General features: G+C 37.6%; 1 protein-coding gene across 1 annotated transcript; it reads left to right on the top strand.

Annotated features, from left to right (window-relative positions):
• Positions 1-1375: 1375 nt before the first annotated feature.
• Positions 1376-16885, top strand: LOC306875731 (cystathionine beta-synthase-like). Its single transcript, XM_079426440.1, has 15 exons — positions 1376-1480; positions 3210-3566; positions 4064-4170; positions 6626-6760; positions 7085-7164; positions 7275-7479; positions 8306-8397; positions 8686-8811; positions 9370-9454; positions 9541-9646; positions 10578-10655; positions 10892-11026; positions 12489-12597; positions 12898-12982; positions 15087-16885. Exons 2-15 carry the CDS (start codon positions 3217-3219, stop codon positions 15221-15223), a joined length of 1830 nt encoding a protein of 609 aa, XP_079282566.1. The 5' UTR covers positions 1376-1480; positions 3210-3216; the 3' UTR covers positions 15224-16885.
• Positions 16886-17246: the final 361 nt, after the last annotated feature.

Raw genomic sequence — 17246 nt, 5'->3', positions numbered from 1 at the left:
TACTTTGATAATGGCTATTGTTGATTAAAACTGACAAAAAAGAGGCAGTGAACCTATCAAGTTATGGGTACTGTTGGCAGTGGACTCACCTGAATAAGATATTTCACATAAAAGATGTTTACACATAGTCCACAAGAGAAAATAATAGTTGAATTTATAAAAATGACCCCGTTCGAAAGTTAACATACACTTGATTCTTAATACTGTGTTGTTACCTGAATGATCCACAGCTGTTTTTTTGTTTAGTGATGGTTGTTCATGAGTTCCTTATTTGTCCTGAACAGTTAAACTGCCTGCTGTTCTTCAGAAAAGTCCTTCAGGTCCCACAAATTATTTGGTTTTCCAGCATTTTTGTGTATTTGAACCCTTTCCAACGATTATTGTATGATTTTGAGATTCATCTTTTCACACTGAGGATGACTGAGGGACTCATTTGCAACTATTACAGGAAGTTCAAACTCTCACTGATGCTCCAGAAGGAAGCCCCATGCATTAAGAACAGAATGAAGATGAGTACATTTTTCTTGTTTTGCCTACATATCATATTTTTTAATTTAGTACTGCCCTTCAGAAGACACTTACATGTTTTCCAGAAGACAAATTAAGTTAAATTTACCTTGATCTTCAAATTCAAACAGTTTTCACGCCCCTTAATGCATGGGGTTTCCTTCTGGAGCATCAGTGAGAGTTTGAACTTGAACTTGAACCTGTAATAGTTGCAAATGAGTCCCTCAGTGTGGAAAGATGAATCTCAAAATCATACAGTCATTGCTGGAAAGGGTTCAAATACACAAAAATGCTGGAAAACCAAATAATTTGGATTTTTCTGATGAACAGCAGGCAGTTTAACTGTTCAGGACAAATAAGGAACTCATGAACAACCATCACTAAACAAAAACAAAAAAAAAAACAGCTGTGGATCATTCAGGTAACAACACAGTATTAAGAATCAAGTGTATGTAAACTTTTGAACGGGGTCATTTTTATAAATTCAACTATTATTTTCTCTTGTGGACTATATAACCTTTTCTTTATGTGAAATAATCCAACTCTGTCTCCGAGCAGTTTGTTCTTGCGCGCGTTGTTTTCGATTTCTTTTACAGAGGACTCCTGAGCTTGTAGCCATTCATCTCCATAAAATTAATACTGTGTTCCGAAGCTGTGTTTATCACAATCATAAGCGGTCTAGTGCCCCTGAATGATTGCATGCACTCCCTCGAGCTCTTAGCAAAGCAGAACAGCGTTTTCTGCGGACGAGGGCACGACTAAAAGTCGACATTCCATTGGTTAAGAGAACAGAACGGACACCCCGCCGTAGCCAATCAGCGCTCGAACTCAACAAGGTAGCCCTGATTGGACGCCAGCGTGACTCTTTAACGCATGTGAGCAGTTTGCGAGCCGACTTCCCTTCACATACGGATAGCTCATCTGTGTAATCGGACCTCACCAGCTCCTAAATTCCTCTGTATCTGATAGTCAGGTGAGTAAAAACTGTCCGTTCCTAATTTAATCGCGATTCTCTCTAGAAAACCCTTTTAATAATAACATCAAAGACACAATAAGAGCATCAATCTGCCACACTAATACACACTGATGTGTGTAGATGAGGAACACGTCTTAATCGCTTGCATTTCGCTAGAGAGTTTTATACATAAATTTTATTATATTTTTAAGTGATGGGAATGCGGCGCGAGCATGATGAAATCTACCGCTGCGTCACAGCATCACGATTAGCGCGAGCACAATGAATCGCCACGCGATTGCGTCATCTTCCGTCACCTCTGTTCTTATGAAGCTCTATACAGTCCATACCTTCATACACCTGCGGCGGAGAATTAACTTATTAACCGTTATCATTTCTCTTCTATTTAATCCGGATGACTGGCTTTTAAAGTCCTTGCTTTTTCTGAAATGTCTGGCATTATAAACGTCTAAATTCTCAAAATGTAACTTAACGTACTTAAGTGGCAGAGATTTCTCTTTTTTTTTTTTTTATTTAACATTTTTAGTCATACATTTTCCTCAGTTTGAGAATATTTTGTTTAGCTTTCCGCTTCAGTGTTGTTGTGTACATTATCATGAATAAACAGGGTAAGAGTGAATTATCTTTGCACCATCTCAGGTGTCTGGGAAGTCAGGCCTGTTTTCTGAAGGTGCAGAAGTTTCTTATTCCACTTTGTCTGGTATTGCTAAAGTTTTTCTCGATGTATGGATGACTGTGAGTATGTTATTAATGATGCTGTCAACTGAGAGCAACCGGGATGTTTTGCCAATCTGGGAGCTTTTTTTTCTTCATGTTTAACATGTAGTTAGTGGCAAAAGCTACAATAAAACATCCCAGATGTCGGTGAAATGAAGCAACTTTTTATTCCTCTTCGAAAACACTCGGTGCTTAGGTGCGCTTTTGGCTGAAAGGCTTTGTTGGTGTTGTGTTTCAGTTTATAGTTCAATGCTTAATATTCATTTCCTGGTGATTTACAAGCGTGTGAGGTATGCACATAAGTACAACCAGATTCTGTTCAACAAGAGCCCTAAAACCTCTCCAGAACAAAAGAACATTGACCATTATTTCACATGGATGTCCTCCACTCAGGTTTCGATGGTATTTTTTTATTTGTTTGCTATTATTAGGGTTCAACTTCATGTTTTCATCAGAATAAGGGTTAATGATAAGATTGCTTGTTTTATCTTCATGTTTGAGACTAGAAAGCTTTATATAGGTCTAATCTAATAGTTCTTATCTATTGTTATCAAGAAGTGAATGGTTTTGCGCACATTTAGTTTTTGTTTTCTTCCTCTCATTATCTTTGACAAGCACGCAAAACAGTGTTATCATACATTAAGATTGTATTTTGACGTCTATGTTTGCCAAAATGTTTACTTCAAAAGAAAAACAAAAAGGAATGCACTAGGAATCTTATCTCTTAGGTGGTGTTTGAGCCTTCCATACTAATTAAATGGTAGTTTGGCTTCCTCGAAGGCATGTTGTGATCTGTCAGTATTGCATAAGCACTTGGATGACATGAGAACAGTATTCAAACATAACAGAGTGAAAGTCAGAATAAACGTTTAGAGCGATACGCCCACATTTATGATGGAGGGGTTGCGTAATGCTTCCTAATGATGTTTATACCAGTTCACTGGGTGGGTGATCGTAGTACTATACACAGAAAAGCCTGCTCAATGACACTTAATGTTTCCTCTCACAGGTAAACCATGCCATCAGTACCATCTAGTTCAGAGTCAGTTGGGACTGGTCCCGTCTGCCCACATGCTGCCAAAGTCCTCACAAATGCTGCAAATGGAGAATCTGGCGTCAACGGAGAGGCGAAACTGAAAACTGATGCCGTTTTGAATGGAAAGGCTGCACACAAGTTAAGTGTCAATGGCACAGACCATGCAAATGAAACAAACGGTCATCATGTGAAGAATGTGAATGTAGAGCACATTGAGAACGGCTCAGAAGGCACCATGGAGCGGAAATGGATTCGACCAGATTTGCCCAGCAGATGCACCTGGAAACTTGGTGACCCAAATACAGAGTCGCCCCACAAGCACTTCCAACAGTAAGATATCAACACACTTTCCTGAGAATTCATATTTGTCAATGAAAAAGGTGTCAAAATCTTATTATGATAGACAGCTTGAGTTTAATTCAGAAAGGCAAATACAATGGATTCATTTATAAGGGAAAACATGACCGAAACGATGCAAAAAAGTTTCTTTCACGTTTATTTTTGAAATATTGGCAAGTTGTAATTTTGATACAGACTTCTTACCATCTGTATTATTTAAATCTATGTCCACACAGTCTTATGAACTGTCACGACCTTGCAAGAAACTCCTGTTTAACAACAGTGTCCTTTAAGAAATAATGACTCTTCTAGAAATGTAACAGTGAATTACCACACCCTTACCTTACTCAGAAAGCAAAGCCACAGTCTGCAGAGTCACTGTGATTCAGTTCATTCTGTTCCGTTGTGGTTTGTTGATGGTTGATGTAACTTTAATGTGTGTTTGTGGGTGTGTGTGTAACCACGTAATGTGCTCCCTTTTCTCACAGAACAAAGGCACCCAGTATCCTTCCCAACATTTTAAGCAGGATTGGAGAGACCCCACTGGTCCGCATGAACAAGATTCCTAAAGCTTTTGGCCTCAAGTGTGAGCTTTGTGAGTATCCGTACCATTTAGGTGTGGGGGATGTGTCTTCACACGTGGCTTCATGCAGCACTGTGCTTTTTTTTTTTTTCTTTTCATATGATCATTTAAGGACAGCCTGTGAAGTGCATGTGTTGGCATGTGTGTCTGTTGGGAGGTAAGGGGCTGTGTTCTGGAATGAGCAATGCAGGTATTAGGTTTCCTCCTCAGCTGAGTGAGGACGTGAAGGATCGAGCGTACTGACCGTACTGAGACGCACTTCATTCAGGCATTTTGAGTGTATTAATTTATTTAATCCCATGTACTTTATTAGTTAGCACCATTATTTTAGATATAAGCTGCATCCAAATATGCCTATTTCCCTACCACATAGTAGATGGACATACTACTCTTTCCGCACACTGTTTGTCAAGTTCACGATATTCATACCTTCTGACTTTGCAAATGTTTACAGAGAAACACATTTTTAATCCGATCTGACCCCCCCCCCCCCCCCCCCCCCCCAAGTAAACAGTATATTGTTTGTTTGATGCTAAATGGATGAAGAATGCCTGATAGAATTTAAAAAACTGGTTTATTCTTACAAAACTACTTAATATGACTGCAAGTGTAATTTTTTTTGTTTGGCCTTTTTGCTTCCACATTTGTTGTAAGGTCATAATGTTGTTATAAGTAGTGTTTTATTTATTATTATTATTTTTTTTTTTAAAGAAATTCTATATAAAAAGTCCCATTGCGTCATAAATTTAGGCTTAAAAATGGCTTTGTTTTTATAATTCTTTGTAATTATACATTCTATAACTTTATAATATTGTGCATAATCTGTGCTATCACATCCACTGCAGCCTCATCAATAGGGCATGTATGCGCAAATACCTGATCTGTTTACCAGAAGCAAACTAACCCTCGAAAATATTTTATGATCCTATCCTGCTCCAAAGCTGATCATGTTGATATGGCTACTGAAATACTCTTAAGGTTTTTGGAAGCACATGAGGTAAACTTACCCAAGAAGTCGCTTAACCTGTCTGGAATACCTCCCAGATCTCTTTAGAAAAGCATTCCATTGGCTCGTCTACACCCTAATTGGAAAGTTAATTTCTCTCATATCAGGTAAAAATCAGATGCCATTAAAATAGCCCTCAGCACTCCTGCAGGGAAGAATGCATTTGGTGTTGCAGTAGATGTATACCTCAACATGGTTGCTTTGTATGTTTTAGTTGTGGTTTGAAAAAAAAAAAAAAAAATCTGTCAGGGTATAATCAAAGACTGAAACATCAACAAAACCAGGCTCACAAAATGGCTGCAGTCATTCTTTCATTTTGTGAAAGGTGAGCGAGTTTAGCCGCATGGGTCAAAAGTGTAGCAGGACTGTAGTTAAGCCCTTCTTTCTTTTAACAAGCATTGTTTGAAAGTGTTATTGTGTGGAAGTCAAAGCCTTTTTAGTCGAAATGCTTTAATGAGCTTTATAATGGGGATCCAGTACGTCTAGTGATTTTCATGTGAACAAGATTACCCTTTGGCCAGTTCAGCCGATCAGCTTTGGCATTACAGACGTGGAATTAGCTGACTAATTGTATCTGATTGCATCTTTAAAGGGAAAGTTCACCCAAAATTCTGTCATTAATTACTCTCCCTCATATCGTTCCACACCTGTAAGACCTTCGTCCATCTTTGGTACACAAATTAAGATATTTTTGATGAAATCCGAGAGCTTTCTGACCCTGCATAGATAGAAACACAACTGACACATTCAAGACCCAGAAACGTAGTAAGGACATCGATACAAAAAAGGCCATGTGACATCGGCAGTGCTGGGAGTAACTAGTTACATGTAAAGGTGTTACGTAGGCCTAATTTGATTAAAATGAATGTAACCGTAATCTGTTAAAAATGTGTAGTTAAATTACAGTTACTTATGAAAATGTTAACTATTACAAAGATGGTTAAATCTGAATGCTTCTTTATTAACATTTTCTATTTCTTATGATTTTTACATTTGTATTTAATGTTTGTGGTGGCTATGCGTTAAAATTACATTATAATCTTGATAGAAGAATGAAGAATTTTGAAAGTCAGTGTTGAGCACTACTGTAAGGTTAACCCTACCTGGTTTAAATGTTTGAAAATGAATAACAGTTGAAAACATTTTGTTAGAAATTTAGAAAAGTAATCCGTTATAAGAGTTGCACTACTTATTACATTTGAAATGGGTTAATTGTAACCTATTGCAAAGTAAATGTCCCAACACTGGACATCAGTGGTTCAAACGTAATGTTATGAAGCTATGAGAATACTTTTTGTGCACAAAGAAAACAAAAATAAGTTTATTCAACATTTTGTTTGCTCTTCCTTGACCAGTGTGTTTATTATCTAAATGAGCAAGTTGATGATTTGTAATTGATAACGTGTGAATGGAAAAGGTGGTTTTCTAAGGTGTTTTTCTTTTCTTTTTCTATCTGTCTAGTGGCTAAATGCGAGTTCTTCAACGCCGGTGGCAGCGTGAAGGACAGAATCAGTCTGCGAATGGTAGAGGACGCTGAGAGAGACGGCATCCTGAAACCTGGAGACACCATCATTGAGCCCACGTCAGGAAACACAGGTGTGTATCTGCACTATTAGGCATTATAATGTTTATTCTCATTTTAGTATTTATTTTGAAAGCAAGCACTGATTGTTTTTTTTGTTTTTTTTAACTGAGCTGTGTTGAGGAAGAACCTCTGCTCCGTTTAGTTTAATTCAGACACTGGAATGCTGAAGGACCAGTTGTCATGTGCCAACTAGTCTGGCACCAAAGTCAAATAATGACTGTGCAAATACACTCAGCCAAGTGTGATTCAACATCTAACTCTTACTAACCAATGAAGTGTAGATTATTGATCTCAGAAAGTGGTACAGACTGTTTGACTGTCATGTGTGTTTTCAGGGATTGGTCTTGCTCTGGCAGCAGCAGTCAAAGGTTATCGCTGCATCATTGTCATGCCTGAGAAGATGAGCATGGAAAAGGTGAGATAATAAAGATAAGTATGGTGTGGGAGTAAATCTACCTGATATTTGTGGTGTGTATGAATGTGCGTTTTCATAGTCATGTGTTTTGTGTCCTCGCATGCTCCCAGGTGGACGTGCTCCGCGCTCTCGGTGCTGAGATTGTTCGTACCCCTACCTCAGCCCGGTTTGACTCTCCTGAGTCTCACGTGGGGGTGGCTTGGCGTTTAAAGAACGAGATTCCTAACGCTCACATTCTGGACCAGTACCGCAATCCCAGCAACCCCCTGGCCCACTATGACACCACTGCAGAGGAGATTCTGGAGCAGTGTGACGGTAAATTCAAACCTTTGTGGTTTTGTCAATTAAAAATTCACCTCTTTTCAGTTATTTGGATCCTTTTTATGAAAAAGCTCATTAGTTGCTTCCAGCTGACCAGTGGTTCTCAACCAGGGGGCCCCAATAAGTCTTAAAATTATTTAAATTTTGTTAACAATAATCTTAAAGGGTTAGTTCACCCAAAAATGAAAATTGTCATTAATTACTCTGCCTCATGTCGTTCCAAAATCATAAGACCTTCGTTCATCTTCAGAACACAAATTCAGTGTCAGTGTTGTTTACGTTCAGTAGAAAGCATGTGATGCTGAATGTAAACAACTCCTGTTATGTTTATGGCATTCTGGGGTGCTCTTCAAAACGGCAACTCGGGAGAAGATTTGTTGAATAAATAAATTATTATTGTTTTCTTTGTGCACAAAAAGTATTCTCGTAGCCTCGTAAAATTACGGTTGAACCACTGATGTCACATGGACTATTTTACCGATGCACCGTTTCTGGACCTGGGAACATTGCAGTTGCATTGCTGTCTATGGAGGGTCAGAGAGCTCTCAGATTTCATCAAAAATACCTTAATTTGTGTTCCGAAGATGAACGAAGGTCTTACGGGTTTGAAATGACTTGAGGGTGACTAATTAATGACAGAATTTTCATTTTTGGGTGAACTAAACCTTTAATTAAAATGGTGTAAAATAAAAATGTCCAACATTAAACTATCTTTTTTTTTTTTTTTTTTTTATAAAGCTGACAGGTTGAATAGGCATTTGAATATTAACCAAAAGGTCAAGAATAACTGCTTATTTATTTTTGTTCCTATCCTCTATAGGTAAAATAGACATGCTGGTAGCCGGAGCTGGCACTGGTGGCACCATCACTGGCATCGCTCGCAAGCTGAAGGAGAAGTGCCCTAATATCAAAGTGAGGCTCAGATCAGTACATAAATTCTGTACCAGTCAATGAACTTGTTTTCTATCTATCTGTCTGTTTGCTAATTATTTAAGTAGTTTGGCATAGTCTTTTATAACTATTTCTAATGAGTAACAACTTTTTTGGCTCTTGAAAGTGTTGTTGTTTTATAATTTGCCAAATTATTGTCAGTACTCTTGAATTCTGAATAATTACTAGGTTGGAGACATTGCATTTATTTTTTTAAACATTTTTACACCGCATGTTACAATGTTTTTCACGTCATTGTTCCCACATCAGATAGCTGGAGTGGATCCTGAGGGCTCTATCCTTGCTGAGCCAGAGGAGCTTAATGAGACTGATAAGACTCAATATGAGGTTGAGGGCATCGGATACGACTTCATCCCCACTGTTCTGGACAGATCTGTAAGTGTTTGTTTGCACAGGCTTTGATGCATTTGAAATGACTGTTTGATGTTCAATAATGGCAGCTGACCCTATCGCCATGACCTGCCTTAGATTTTACGTCCTGAAATTGGCATGTCATGTCACCTTTACAGTACTGTACAGATTGTGTCAAAGCAGCTTTACAGCTTTACAGGACAAATGTGTGCAAGAGAACAATAGTAAACAGTAAATTGTATAGATTAAGTCAGTTCATTGTAGTGATGTCATTGTCCAGCTCTGTTTACTTCTCTTCAAATAGTGTCTGTGCAATCAAGTCAACAGTATTGCCAGAAATTGTGGCATGCCTTTGCAAAGGTTACCACCTGGTCCTATTATCATATTTAAAATAGGCCAATATGCATAGTTTTGAAGCAGAATCAAATTTTGTTTGCTGTCTGCACGATATTTAATTGTGATACTGTGCAACTAATTTCTTTTAAGAAAAATGGCGAATAATAGATGGTTTAAGGTGTCACACACTTCATTCCAACCAACGTAAGACAATATGTTAAATTTTTACCACATTTACGGTCTCAGGTGGTGGATAGTTGGTACAAGTCCAATGATGAAGAGTCCTTTGCCATGTCTCGTATGCTTATCAGAGAGGAGGGTCTTCTGTGCGGTATGTGACTCGCGGCACATCTCTCACATGTCTTATGTGTCAAATTAAGTGTGCATCTAAACTGAGTGGTCTGTCACTCTTTGTAGGTGGTAGTTCAGGCACAGCCATGGCTGCAGCAGTGCATGTAGCCAAAGAGCTGAAGGAAGGCCAGCGCTGTGTGGTGATACTCCCCGACTCCATCCGCAACTACATGTAGGTTTTCAGTGTTCCCAGCATTGTAGTGTCCTTAGCTGTGCTGTGAATGTGTGTTTTGTGTTGCCTGGTAGATTAAGCAACAACAATACTAATGCGATGTTTTAGACTTTAAACTAGACTGCCGGTATGTTCGGAATTGCATGTTTCCCTACTACCAGTGGTGAAGAGCGCTTTTGAAAGTGTAGCTTCTCAAAATATTAAATGTAGCTAAACTAAGCTAATCATAATTTAGTAACACTACATGGTGCCAGCTAAATGTAGTTGTATAAGTGTAAAACGATTCAATACAAAAATGGAAGTCATCCCTAACAGGATGAGGGGTGGGGTCTATAATTTATGTTTTTGAACTATTTGCAAATAATATTTTTTTATGTTAAAATATGCAAGCATTCACTCTAAATCATATGCCAAAAATCACTGCGGTAATATTTCATGTCTCTTCTCAACATTTGACAGTAAAGTCAAATATGTGTTACTTGTCACTTCGTTACTGTCGGTCATCTAACATTTCTATCACCGTTGACATATATTAAATGTTAAACTATCTTATATCTTACGTTGATCTATAATACAAATAAAGAAAAGCTTCCTTTTTAAAACATGTTCATGTATATGAGATTCAATTGTGATTTAAATTAAACATTAGTTAAAAAAAAAAAAAAGTTGCATTTTAGTTGATTACCTCCAAAACTACTTCCTCAATGAATGGCGTATGTGTACTGTACATAGTATGCAAATTCCATTTCCCATGACGCAGTGCACTGAAAAGCCACTTGGTAATGTAAACGTGTAACATAGTGAGGTCATGTAACGGCAGTGTAGCATGTATTTCAAACATCTATCCTTCCATATTATATTAAAAATTGTAGGTATTAAGCTTTATGTAAATGTACCTTTAAAACAAATTCTTTGTTCTCCTTACCCCCAGGTCTAAATTTCTTAGTGACAAGTGGATGTGTGAAAAGGGCTTCCTGAGTGAGGAGGATCTTGTTGTCAGCAAGCCATGGTGAGTGTAAATAAATACCCACATACGCACGATTTCTTTGAAAGCACCCTTGTTGTTTACACGCCGATATCCTGTGCAAATATACACTCTATGCATCTGCTACTACACTAGTCTGCATTATAGCTACAGTTCAGCTTCTAAATGTAGAGACATGATCACTCTCCTGAATTAGTCTGTCTGTGTATCTTCTTACCATGAGTTTTTATTCTCCTCCCCCTCCACCCGTCTCTCTGTAGGTGGTGGAATCTGACTCTACAGGAGCTCCGGCTCTCCGCCCCACTGACTGTGCTGCCTTTAGTGTCCATTAAGAAGACCATTCAGATCTTGAAAGAGAAGGCTTTTGACCAAGCCCCAGTGGTGGACGAGGCTGGGTAGGTCATTCATCCAGAAACATGTTTAACTAGAACTTGGTCATTTTCCCCAAGTCCCATGTCCTCGCGGAGGTCACGTATCAGTGCTAATCACTTAAATCAATGCAGTGTCACAATTACCGCATATTCAGTGCTACGTAAGAATAAGTTCAGTTGAAACAATATGGCCTACATTAATAAGGATGTCAGACAATGGGAAGGAGACATCTTTTAAATATGTCTTTAAAAAAATTGTGTGCCATGTTCTTAATATATACTGTAAAACGTTTGATGTACACTTTGAATACAAGTGAAATGTACATATTTTAAATAAATAAATAAATAAACATCTACAAAATATATATTTTAGGTAGAAATATATTTTACAAATATCAAGACGTTTTCTACACTTCAATTTGACACATGAAAACAATTTTAATTAAAATAGAAATATTAAGGTAAAAATATATACAAAGTGATGGCACAGTCCAATAGATCTAACTCAATATGACAAAGACATCATCACATGTCACAGCTGATTGGTTCTCTCCTGTATTGGTAGCCAATGAGCTCGCTGCTCAACATTCAAGTACTTGGCTAATGTTTGTGGTAGCAGTTTGCAGGGCACTTCAGAAACCCTCTACCTTCCCCAGCTCCACCTGTGTAGATCTGCTACAGGGTGATTCATGTATGCTATGGGGGTTATTTCATATGTGCAGCAGCAGTATTTCTTACATGCTCAGAGCAGCATGTTGTGGATGTATTGGCAGTAGCAGGTCTCGATACTTGCTCTGCCGCAGAAGCAGATCTATTCCACTAAGACCAAACACATTAACGTGTGCCTGGTGTTCCCTTCATTATGGGTACCTTTTTTTTTTTTTTTGTCCCCATGAGGAAACAAGCTTATAAATCATATAGAATGTATCATACAAAATCATACAGAATTTCAAAAACATAAAAATGCATAAAGTTTTGTTTGAGGGGGTAGAGTTAGGGTAAAGGGGCTAGAAAATACAGTTTGTACAGTGTAAAAACCATCATGCCTATTGAATGTCCCCATAAAACATGGAAACCCAATGTGTGAGTGTGTGTAATATAGGTATGATTAATTTTAATTCAGATACTGAAAAATTTATATTATAGAGGTCAGTGTCAGTATAATTTTGTTGTTTGTTTTCTTTTGTTAGTTATTTGGAATTGGCTTAATATATTGGTTCTCAATCCTGGTCATTGTAGCACCACAGCTCTTCACATCTCCCTGATTTGTATCATCAGCTCATTAGTAGAAGCTCCAAGACAGTCTGATAAGAGAGATGTCTAAAAGGCACAGTGCTGGGGACTTCCAGGACCAAGATTGAGACCATTAAAGATCTGAATAGAAAAAAAGTCATCATGTCATTAACCTAAAAATACCTAAATGATAAAACAGATGGAAAGTGGAGTACGGTGTGGCTCAGTCTGGTGTCTGGTTTTCTCCCTGTAGGCATATCCTGGGCATGGTCACGTTGGGGAACATGCTCTCATCCGTTCTGGCTGGGAAGGTCAGGCCATCCGATCCCATAAACAAAGTTCTCTACAAACAGTTTAAACAGGTGGGCATGCAAACACAGACACACACCCTTTTCAGTCATACTATACATGCAACAGAAGGACAGAGAAAAAGTATTCACACCACATGTTCAAATAAACCTTGAGACATTATAATCCAGTGCATGTTGTTGTGGTTTGTAATAAAGACTCCTGCTGTTTTGATTTCTGAGGCTTGGATGGAGAAGCAAATAACATGTTAATTGTACATATGAAAGACAATATCAGTACACACAGTGCTACTTAAGCTGTACTGACAGATGTAAGGTGATCGCTCAATAGTCAGCTTGTTTCTCTGCTTGTAGGTGCGCCTAACTGATAACCTGGGCAAACTCTCCCGTATCCTTGAGACGGACCATTTCGCCCTTGTTGTGCATGAACAGATTCAGTGTAAGTCATTTGACTCTCTGTTACACCTTTTCCTAACCAATCTGCTTCTCTCCATTTTCTTATTTTTAGTCATATACACTAAATGATTCAGAAGTTGGGGGCTAATATGCATGCATTTATGAATTTATTATGTATTTTTACTTTATTTTGGATGCATTAAATTGATCAAGTAACAGTGAAAATAGTTAAAATGTTACAAAAGATGTCCATGAAATAAATACTGTTCTTTTGAACTTTATATTAACGTGGTAGAAGCTAGAAAGATGCCAACATGCCCTCAAACTAAATTTGACACAGACTACAATAAATACAATTACATTTAGTAATGCATTTAGGTCGACACTTGATGTTCGAAATAAAAGGTGGGACCTAAAGCAAAACAATTGGTGTATGGAATTTAAAGGATTCTCGAAGCCTCTACTTCATGTGACTGAATTAACAGGTATTTTACAAAGTGTACAAAAGTCTTGCCACACAAAATGCATCACTATTGAGGAACAACGGTCTTATTCATGGAGCTAAATGCAATACGGCACCGATTCCTGATATAGGACACGTGTTTTCCTGAAATCCGGATCACTGCTCCCTTTTTGTTGCTCTTTGTGGCAAAGAAATCGCTTACATTGTGTACCCGTTCAAGGACATTACACCTGCCGCTGTGGCAAACTCGGCCAAGAGCTAGAATAACACTACTGTGAACTTTGCTTTTTCAAACGACAATTAACAGACCTTGCATAAGAATACAGGGCTATTGTAGCATCGTTAATATACTATTATAGTTTTTGTTGTGCATTTTTGTTGTTATTTTTTAAGTAGTATTTTTTTAATGTCTATGTAGTTTTTATATAGTTTGTCCTAGGAATTGGTGAAGAACTAAAATAACAGCGTATGCTCAAACTTTTGAACACACTTCCCTTAACTATTAGAGCTTCTCCTTAGGAAACTCCTACATTAAAGGGGACCTATTATGCTCCTTTTTACAAGACGTAAATAAGTCTCTGATTTATGTATGTTAAGTTTTAGCTCAAAATACCCGACAGATGAGTTTTTATAGCTTGTTAAAATTGCCACTTTTAGGGTGTGAGACAAAACTCTTGGATTTTGAGTATGTTGCTTTAATGCAAATGAACTGTTGCTCCCGGAGCTTCAAGAGCTGGAGCTCCGGCATTAGCAGTGCTAGCCTTTGTACAAGCCTGTTGTCTTTGCAGAAAATGTACTCCGTTTAAGTTTAAAAGTCGGTTATCTTATTGTTCTGTGTATAATAAATTAGCATTTGTGAATTACAAGAATAAACGGGTATTCTGCAGCACTTAAAAAGGTCTTATATTCATAGTTGTGGCATTAAATGTCGCATGCACTGCAAAAAAGAAAAGAAGAAAGATTTTCCAGTATTTTTGTTTTCCAATACAAATATCTGAACATCCTTAAATCAAGATAAATTTACTTGAGATGCAAAATAAAGAAATTCCTGAAACTGAGCAAAATGAAGATTAAAATAAGAATAAATATGTCAGTGGGGTATGAAAATAACTTTTCCGTTGAAATGAAGCTGCTTTTTTTTTTTTTTTATTGGCAGATTTTTGGACCGATATTTGTTCTTGTTTTAATCAAACTCACTTCATTTTGATCAGTTTCACAGGAAACAAAACTTCTCATCTCATGTAATTTTGCTTCCCAAGTTTAGACATTTGCGCTGGAAAACAAGACAAAAATACAGATACAAGTCACATTCTTTCTGATCACACGGTTTAAAAAAGAAAGTACAATAAAACTTATTTCTAGTGTTTGGGAGCGGAGTTGTTCAAACTTTAACTTTTAAATTAATTAAAAAGTTATAAATGTACTTTTAGAGAACACATGCACTTTAAATTATTAATTTCTTTACTCTGTCTTTAAAAAAAATTATTATGAAGTACCTTCATAACACCTGCAGAAACCTTAGAATATATAAAATATCACTATTATTATTATTATTATTATTATTATTAGTTTTAGTTAATGATAATAACCCTGGACCCCAGTCATGAAATACAGTACAATGCAGGCCGTGCTGTCATTGCAGTGGATGGTGTCCGCAGTCTGAATTGCAGTTCCTGTCTTACAGACATGAGCAATGGATCCCCAAAGATGAGGCAGATGGTGTTTGGGGTGGTGACGGCCATTGACCTGCTGAACTATGTGGCCACTCGTGAGAGGAGGGAACGCTCGCTGTCCGAGTGCTCGCTGTCAGAAGATCAGTGAACAATCAAGAGTATGAGAACACAATGCTGGAGTGTCCTTTTTCAAATTTTTAAGTTTAATTCTCTGCAAGTGGTATGCTTCATGCTAAAGAAGAATTATGCTTTTATAAGATCCAGTCAATATAGATTTACATGTACATTTTTTTCCCCCCTCTGTTTACCACATGTTCTTCTATTATCTCTTTATTTTACATGTCAGCATAATGAAGTAATATCACAGGTCAGTCAGCCACCATTTGTAGATTTGTTTACTTTGCAGATTTGATTTTATTATGGTGTATATATTTAAATGAATGTATTTTATTCTTTCAATAACTCTGCATGCGGATTGATTTAGTTTAGTTAAAGTGCTGGATTCAGGTGTTCTCTTGTACGGTGGCCGAGAAAGCTCAAATAGAAAAAACGCCTGCAAATTAAGAAAACCGCTTTCGTAAATTTTACAGCGCACACGCTGCAAATGCTCACAACACAACCAAACAAAGAAACGCACATAAAAATGCAAATAAAAATTATTTGGTTGTGTTGTGAGCATTTGCACTATCTGGGGTCCGTTTCAGAAAGGAGGTTAAGTGAAAACTCTTGAGTATGTTAACCCTGAAATCAGGGAAACTCTGGGTATTTCCGATTTCAAAATGAGAGGTTTGTCAAACCCGGGAAAGCAGGGTAAATAAAGCCTGTTTCTGAAAGAGAGGTAACTTATACTCCAAGTCAGTTACCGTGGTAACTTACTCCGTGAACCTAATCTGGTCGGGAGCAGGTTTTCTTTGCTAAACCCAGACTTTATTTCCGTCAGTGGTGCTGGTGCACTGATCATGACTTTTCATAGTCGTGGTGCATGGGCTTAACTCAGAGTCAACCTACTTGGAGTTGAGTAAACTAACTCAGTTCAGCTGTTCTGTAACCGAAAACTCAGAGTTTCCCATCTCAGAGTAAGTCAACTCCGAGTTCAAGTTTGGACTCAGAGTTGGTTGAACCTCCTTATTGAAACGGGCCCCTGCTGTCAAACTGATGAAGATGTTTTCTTGATTTGCTGGTGCTTTTTCTATTTGCATGTGTTTTCTGAAGTTGTAGCGCATTGAGCTCTCTTGGCCACCATACTCTTGTGTAAGCAACTACATTGCCACCTAGTGACTGCAATAGTTTACAGCAGGCATGGAAACTTTGACCTTCATCAGTCATGCTCTGCTTCTTGGCACAATGATCTCTGGAGCGTGTGAGGAGTTTTGCAGGCATGATTGATCGTAATTGACAAAGCAAATACTAAGTGTGTTTTGTAAAGCAAACTGCACCCAGACTGGGTGACTTGGCATTCTTGTATTGATACAAGACCAGATATTGAGTGTAAATAAATATTGGTGATTTAGACTTGCTTTAAACACACCACTCTGTGTTGAGCAAATTTGTTTCATTTTTCTATGTTCTTTTCGTCTGACCTTTTGAAAATCAAAACTGTAACTAGACTGAATAAGATTGTAGGCTATATGAGTTAATGTGAATTAAATGAATGTGTGTGTGAGGGTGCATTAGTGTGCACTCACAATCAGGGTTTCTGTGCATGAAGCTGGAATCGCTGGCTCAGAATTTCTTTACTGTATGTCATTTGATTTGCTTTTTCTTGAATCTTATTGCTGTAATACCGGTTACAAATAAAGGCCTTATTTCCGGAAGCAATAGTGGTTGTGATGATTTTCACTACACCTGTCTTTTAGTCTAATGGCTCGTAACAGATCATTTTAACCTGAAACATATTTACTGCACAATGACTAGTATCTGCCTCAGTTGAAAAAAAAAAGTTTTACATCTCATAGATTTTATTTTTCTACTGAGTTATGTGTCTGCTACACAAAATATTTGTGTTGAGTTTATGTGGAAAGTTGTGGCATTATTAATTTAGGATGCATGTTGAAAACCAGTCAACATGCACTAATTGGACAAACTATTCATTCTTTTAATAAATCCAGGGAAATATTTGAACGTTCAGTCATTTGAACATTTAAATAACACATTTCATAGTAGGCTGAGGC

Source organism: Barbus barbus (assembly GCF_936440315.1).
Source record: "Barbus barbus genome assembly, chromosome: 10".
Lineage (NCBI taxonomy): Eukaryota > Metazoa > Chordata > Actinopteri > Cypriniformes > Cyprinidae > Barbus > Barbus barbus.
The sequence above is the reverse complement of the archived record's forward strand: the minus strand, read 5'-3'. Positions and strand labels throughout refer to the sequence as shown.